This window comes from Rutidosis leptorrhynchoides, unplaced genomic scaffold (genome assembly GCF_046630445.1).
Source record: "Rutidosis leptorrhynchoides isolate AG116_Rl617_1_P2 unplaced genomic scaffold, CSIRO_AGI_Rlap_v1 contig41, whole genome shotgun sequence".
Lineage (NCBI taxonomy): Eukaryota > Viridiplantae > Streptophyta > Magnoliopsida > Asterales > Asteraceae > Rutidosis > Rutidosis leptorrhynchoides.
In genome coordinates this window covers 96,164-102,970 of record NW_027266642.1, presented here as the reverse complement: position 1 = coordinate 102,970, position 6,807 = coordinate 96,164, and the positions used below count along the sequence as shown (strand labels likewise).

The 6,807-nt window shown below is 30.0% G+C and overlaps 1 protein-coding gene across 1 annotated transcript; it reads right to left on the bottom strand.

The window, feature by feature from the left end:
* Nucleotides 1-1,128: 1,128 nt before the first annotated feature.
* Nucleotides 1,129-4,286, bottom strand: LOC139883516 (cytochrome P450 734A1-like). The gene is made up of 5 exons (XM_071867682.1): nt 4,022-4,286; nt 2,955-3,178; nt 2,607-2,851; nt 2,082-2,508; nt 1,129-1,590 (listed from the first exon to the last, which is right to left on the bottom strand). The coding sequence occupies exons 1-5, from the start codon at nt 4,284-4,286 to the stop codon at nt 1,129-1,131; spliced, it is 1,623 nt and encodes a 540-aa protein (XP_071723783.1).
* Nucleotides 4,287-6,807: the final 2,521 nt, after the last annotated feature.

The following is a 6,807-nucleotide window of genomic DNA, read 5'->3' as shown; positions in this document are numbered from 1 at the left end:
ATATATATTATTTTTTCTAATTTTTTTATCAAGGTATTATTCCTAATAAAAATCCGCTATATTTTTTTCCATATTCTTAATTAAAACGGGCGTATCTTATTCAAACTATTAATAAATTTTTCTAATTGAAAATTATTATATTCTTTTTTCCTATTTATAATTAAAACAGACATGTCTTCTTTTTTTCTATTCAAACGGATATATTATTAAAAAATTGATTCCTAATCAAATTATAATATATATTAATTTTTTTAATTTTTTATTAAACTATTATTCCTAATTAAAATCCGTTATATTTTTTTCCTATTCTAATTAAAATGAACATATCTTATTTTTTAAAAAATAAAAATAATTAAATTGATTAAATGTAATTATAAATTTTATTATGAAATCTAATTTTAATATATAATTTTTACTTTTTATTATATTTATTTTTTTGCAAATAAAATAAATTTTTAATTTTAAAATTATAGATTTTAAAATAAAATCAAAATAATTATAATTAATATAAAATTAAAAATAATTATATTTTATATAATATTTGACATAAATTTAATAATATTTAATATAAATATTTTTTATATAATATATTTAAATTATTAATTTTTAAAGGTAGATAAAGCTCTCTGCCTTGTAATACCAACAACCAATCAATTGAAATTCATGAATGCGGGATATTACAAAACTTTTATGGAAATAAATAAATAAATATACATTACGTACATACATATGGAGAGAGTGACTCCCTAGCTGTTAGCCATTTACTGAAAATCCTAATTAAGGCCTAAGATAAATTAACCTTGCAAGCCAACACTTATATGGAACAAGAAACCAAAGTCAGGGTTAACAAGACAAAGAAAAATATTTTGGGGGGTTGAATGTAAAATAGGAGCAAGATCATGGGTCAGCGGTGATATAAGGCTATTTCTGGAAAATAGTCAGATGTCATCTAGCGATATTTTCTTTTGCGAAGAAAAAATCTCTTCTACAATCCTATAATTGGGCAACGGAAAAGATGGGAAATGCTGACGGCGTATTTTCGTCATTTCCATTTTTTTTTTTGGGGAGGCTAGCTAGCGTGCACACATTCACACACGAAGGATAGGTACATATGAGGAGGTGGATGATTTATGACCGTCGATCTTGATCTGGATGTTGTTGTTGTTCTAGTTTTTGGAAGGTGATTGGAGCACCGTATTGAGGGTATAGCAGCATCAAGACCGTTGGTGCGTGTTGATAAGTGGGGGCCAACTTAAACGAGAAGCGTTGAAGTATAATTGCCATCGTCAACTTTGCTTGCAAGATGGCGAGATTTTGTCCAATACATGCGCGTGCACCGAGTCCAAATGGAATGAACCCGAGTGGATGTTTAGATGCGCGAGAGACACCCTCGGAGAAACGGCCCGGATTGAATTCATTTGCGTCGTTTCCCCATATCGCCGTATCGTGATGGACGGCTAAGATTGGTATCAAAAGTTCGGTCCCACGTGGAATCTTGTATCCTCCAAGCTCCACGTCGACTTTACTTGTTCTGATCGTTGCCACAGTCGGTGGGTATAAACGGAGTGACTCGTTCACTATCATACTCAGCTGCACGCCAAATCAAAACCATATGAGACACGAAAACATATTTTTTTCTTTGTATATAGACTAAAATGCAAATACAAATAATGAATTGTACAAGTCTATGAACACTGTCACTTATTAATTCCCATAAAAATAATTAGTTTATACTACTTTCGTCTCAAAATAGATGCAAATTTTTATATATAATTTATATTGAAAAATTTACATCTTGAGACGGAGGGAGTATTAATTTTTTTTTTTTTAATCAGTAGTTTATATTAATTAATTACGGGGTTAGATGAGATCAGATAACAGCAGCTTAGGACATCTGTATATGCCAAGTAGGAAAGGACAGAATTACCCCCTAAAGACATAACGCCAATAATGTGGACAGAAGATAATTAGAGGGGACAGCTAAGAGGTACTAACTAGAGACGAAGCATGATTTTCTTTGTCTTAATCAAACATTAAATTAAATATAATTAATAGGAGGGGGAGAAGAGGGTTTTAATTACCATCTTAAGCTTTGCAATGTCATCTTTAGTTGGTATGTCACGTGATCCACACACCCTGAGGACCTCATCACGTGCTAGCACCTGCCATTGTGGGTGCATCGCGAGCAACACTGTAGTCCACGTCAGCAGGTTCGATGTGGTCTGTTTGCCTGCAAAGAAAAAGCTCTTGCACTCTTCGACTATGTCATTGTATGTCACACCACAAGATGAATTAATAATCTCATGATCGTCTTCTCGTTGGCTTGAATTCGATGCTTGTATCATTAATCCTAGCAAATCCTTCGGGCTAGTACCGTTACTACTTATAACATTATTATCGTTATCATTGTTGACGCTCTCCCTCCTTCGATCGATCAATTTCGTTAACGACGCCCTAATTTCCTTGTCTAATTTCCAAGAACTCATGTTCCGCCTTGTCGGCATGAACCTGAAATCCATATAAAATATGATCATCTTATAATAAATTCAAAAATTGTGTGACAATTAATTAATCAATTAGTAATTGGAGAAGGAATTTATTTATACCTATATCCGGGAATGAAGACATTTTGGAAAGATTCGGCCGCTAAAACCATTTGTTGAGCTTGGAGTTTAAATATGGTTTTGCCATCTTCGTAGCTACTCCCAAAAACGGTTCTCGTGATCACATCTTCCGTCAGCAATTGAAACCATTCGGAGACTTCAATTTCTACCGTGCCGCCTTTGCAAGACATCGTTGACCATTTCTCCAGCATATTAGTCACGCTCTTTGCCACAACCGGTACCAATAACTTACAAAAATAAAATAAAAAATTAATTAATTAATTAATTAATGGTTATGAATTAGTAATAATTTATTATTATTATTATTATTATTTTTAAAAAAAACCTTACTTTAAGATTTTCCATATGGAAATTGGGTGTGATGATTTTTCTATGGCGATGCCATTTTTCACCATTGAGGCTCAAGAGTCCATCGCCTTCGAGCTGCTTAACGAGTGGGTGGACTTCGTTTTTCTCATAGAATTCAGACTTGGAAGAGAAGATTTCTCTAATCAATTCCGGGTCAGAGATTGTTAGCCTCACCGTGTGTCCAAACCACACTAAAAATGTACCTCCTGCAAAAATAATTAAAAAAACTAGATTAATTAATTAAAGTTTAATTAATTGTAATTAGCAATATTGAAATTAAGTTCCATAAAAAAAATATTGAAATTAAGTTGATATAATACTTGGATTAAAGAAAAAACGGATGTTTTTTACACGAAATAGGCAGTATAACATAACCTCCAAGTGGTAAGAATCAAGTTTGCAAAAAATGGAACAGCAAAAAACCATCATATGTAACCATTGATTCAGAGAAGCATGGATAGTGTAGGACCCTACAGTGTCATATATAAAATAATAATAAGTATATATATATATATATAAAGAGAAATTAAAGAAAATGAAGGAAGCAGAGAAAATGACAACTCAAAGCTTATGCTAGTAACAAACTCAAACGAATTAGTTCGTTCATTCTCTCAATGTAAAAATATGAATATATGTGTATATACTTGGACATTATCTTATATATACTATATATTTTATATATGATGATATATGTTTTAGAAAAAAAAATATGATGATATATGTAAAAATTTTGAAAATTACGAAAACAACAATTTAGTTTGTTAAATGAAATGTGGGAAAAAGGTAGAAAAAGGAAAGAGATGGAAAAAAAAAAGAAGTGGAAAATGCAAAACTACAACAGTCCAAAAAACTTGACAACTTCAACATCAAGCAATTTCAGCTAAGCTCAGTGAACCCAAAAAGCCTGAAAAAGAAGTACCGTAAACTAAAAATACGAAAGAAAAAGATAATGAAACCATCATCATGATCATCGATCATAACGTTATTATTATTAATAATAATTATGTTTATATATAATATGATCACTAAGAGTCTACATATATACATACCGTAGATTTTCTTCCAATGATGGTAGAAAGAGAGGACTCTTGGAAGAATGTTGTGAGAGAAAGGCATAGGTTGAGCTGAAGCTTTCAACATCATAGCGACGAGCTCTTTGACATTACCGATGAAGAAATGGTAAGGAGGGCCTCTAATTCCTTGTTTAGAGAAATGATCTTCAATCTTTCTGGGTTTCCACCATAATATTATTACAACCTTCAAACCAAACAATATCACTATCAGAGATATTGCCATCAAAGACAGTTCCTCCATCATTGATTCTCCCTTGTTCTATCACAAGCTAGCTAGCAGCCTTTTTTTATTATTATTTATTTATGTGTGTGTTTTTGGGCTTTCGCTTGCTACTTCTTATCTTCTTAGATTTTTTCTTTTTTTCTTTTTTTTAAAAAACTTTGTGAGAGAGAGAGGGAGAGAGAATTAGAGAACGAGAGAGAGAGTGTGTTTTTTGTGTATGTGCTGCTGGCTTTTTAATATAACGCTCTAGCTAGAGAGGGAGAGAGAAGGTTAAGCAAGCAAGGCCAACGGCGTAGGGGCCGCCATTGGAATTCTTAAGGGTCAACGAATGAGGTTTTTTATTTCTTAAATTAAAAAAAAAAAATTGAATTGAATTTAATTGTTTAGAGACAATACTACCCTTGTTTTTTTTTTTTTTCATCTCTTTTAGATATGAATATTCTCCCTTTTATGTATTTTATTTTATCATGTTTTTGTTTTTTATTACCTTTTTCTCGGGGTTTGCCTTTTGGAATGTTATGAAATTTCATATTTCCCTCCATTTAGATAACGAACAAAATTAAAAGAATATTTAAAAGTTTTTAGCTAGTAAACAATTAAATCTAGGTCCAAAAGTTAATGCATTCAAATTTAAATTTCAATACTATATAAGTAATATGTTTATTTTGTCACATTTAAAATTTTACAGCTAGAAACATCGTTAAATTATTATAGTTTAGTTTTGATTAATTACGATTTTTTTTTCATGGGAACTTATAAAACTATGTATAATGATTTGCACTGGTTAATTTATAGCTAGATCGGATCGATGTGTTAACCATATTTCAATAAACTTAAAATGGCAATGGTCCTTTATTAGTACTGGTGTAATTGATTTTCCATTTCAATTCTATACGTAATGTGCGTACTATTTTCTGATTAAACAATTCCAATCGCAGTCTATTTTTGATCATTTTAATATATCTACAAGTTTCATTTCTTCCCGGTTGTAGTACCATTACCAAAGAACGCTAGAACATTAACTACGATTTAAACTTTCCTAAATTGCATGCTTTATTTTATTGCAAGGAAGTATGTAAATTCCAAAGACTAATTAAAAGAACATTTGAGCTGGTTACTTCAAAAGAAATTAACACTTCTTAGGAATTTTTTTTTTTTTTACATTATCCTATCATGTGTATATAAGAATTTCTCCGAATATTATGGGATCCTAATTTGTACCATCTCATTAAGGAAACTGTTTGCTTTTTTAATTTACCCAACTAAATATACCTAAACCTATTTAAACGGCCAAAAATGCTTAATTGCTTGTATTAAAGCTAATTGACAAAAATGAGAGGCCTGCTCTCAGTCTTGTGTCATTGAGTCGATAAAAAATGCTGTTTATTTATCATTGATGTATAGAAAGAAACATAATTATATTGATCGGATAGATAGATGGCGTTGAAAAGTACATATTATTACACTTGAAAATTTTGATAGTTCTAAATTTTATATTTTTTTTATTAATAAAATTTCTAACTAATTAAAAAAAAAAAGTCAATTGACAAAAGTGTTTAAATTTAACTTCCGAACCTAGTTAAAATTGGTGTGAACGATATCCATTAGTATGAGGATATATTTTCTAAACTATAAATGATAAATCAGGATAAGCCTTATACAATAAAATAATATTTGGCTCACGTAAATGAAATAACTGATTTGAGCAAAAAAAATATTTGGCTCACGTAAATGAAATAACTGATTTGAGCAAAATGCCTATAAATAATAACATTAATTGTTTAAGAGCAAATCCGGAAAATAATCGTTCATCCTAATCTCTAATTCGATTTGATCGATGTCGTATAATCACAGCTAAACTATTCAATAATCAATATCTCCCGGTTTAATTTTTATATATAGAACAAAATACACGCAGATTTCTTAGCTTTAATTAGTGCTAATCGTCAAACTAGAGAAAATATATATACACATATAAATTATTTTCTTAAGTAATAAATTAAATTTCATCAAAATAATTATAAAGGCGGTCCTAGCTATAATATTTTTAGTAAGATAGACTGGCCAGAGAACTCTATGACTTTTGGGTATTTTTCTGCTTATATTAAAAGCATGGTAGGAGGGCAACAGATGAGCATGAGTTGTGAATGTTGATACACATTTGTTAGTATAATTATAAAATATCTCTTTATCATTATATCAAATTAGGATCTTCTAGATATATATATATATATAAATTCATGTATTTATAATATATACTAGTTAGTTGAAATTTGAAAAGGAAAAAACCTTTTATATCAAATGCTGAATTTTCAACTCTGCATGTGAGTTTGCTGCTTCTAATTGAGAGAATGTTTTAAAATTCCATCTGTATAATTCGAATATCATGTGAAACGTTATTAGATCAATAAAATTCATTAAAATATTTTTTCAATTAATGTTTGCATCATGAATATTTATTACTCTCTCCGATTCACTTTTAGTGTCCCGAAATGAATTTGTTTTGATCTACTTTAAATATTTTTTTATGAAATTTATG

Coding starts and splice junctions, on each gene's coding strand:
- LOC139883516 (XM_071867682.1), bottom strand. CDS start 4,286: ATGGAGGAACTGTCTTTGATGGCAATATCTCTGATAGTGATATTGTTT. Junction 2,509..2,606: donor GTCTTCATTCCCGGATATAG/GTATAAATAAAT, acceptor TATGGATTTCAG/GTTCATGCCGACAAGGCGGA. Junction 1,591..2,081: donor ACATTGCAAAGCTTAAGATG/GTAATTAAAACC, acceptor TTTGGCGTGCAG/CTGAGTATGATAGTGAACGA.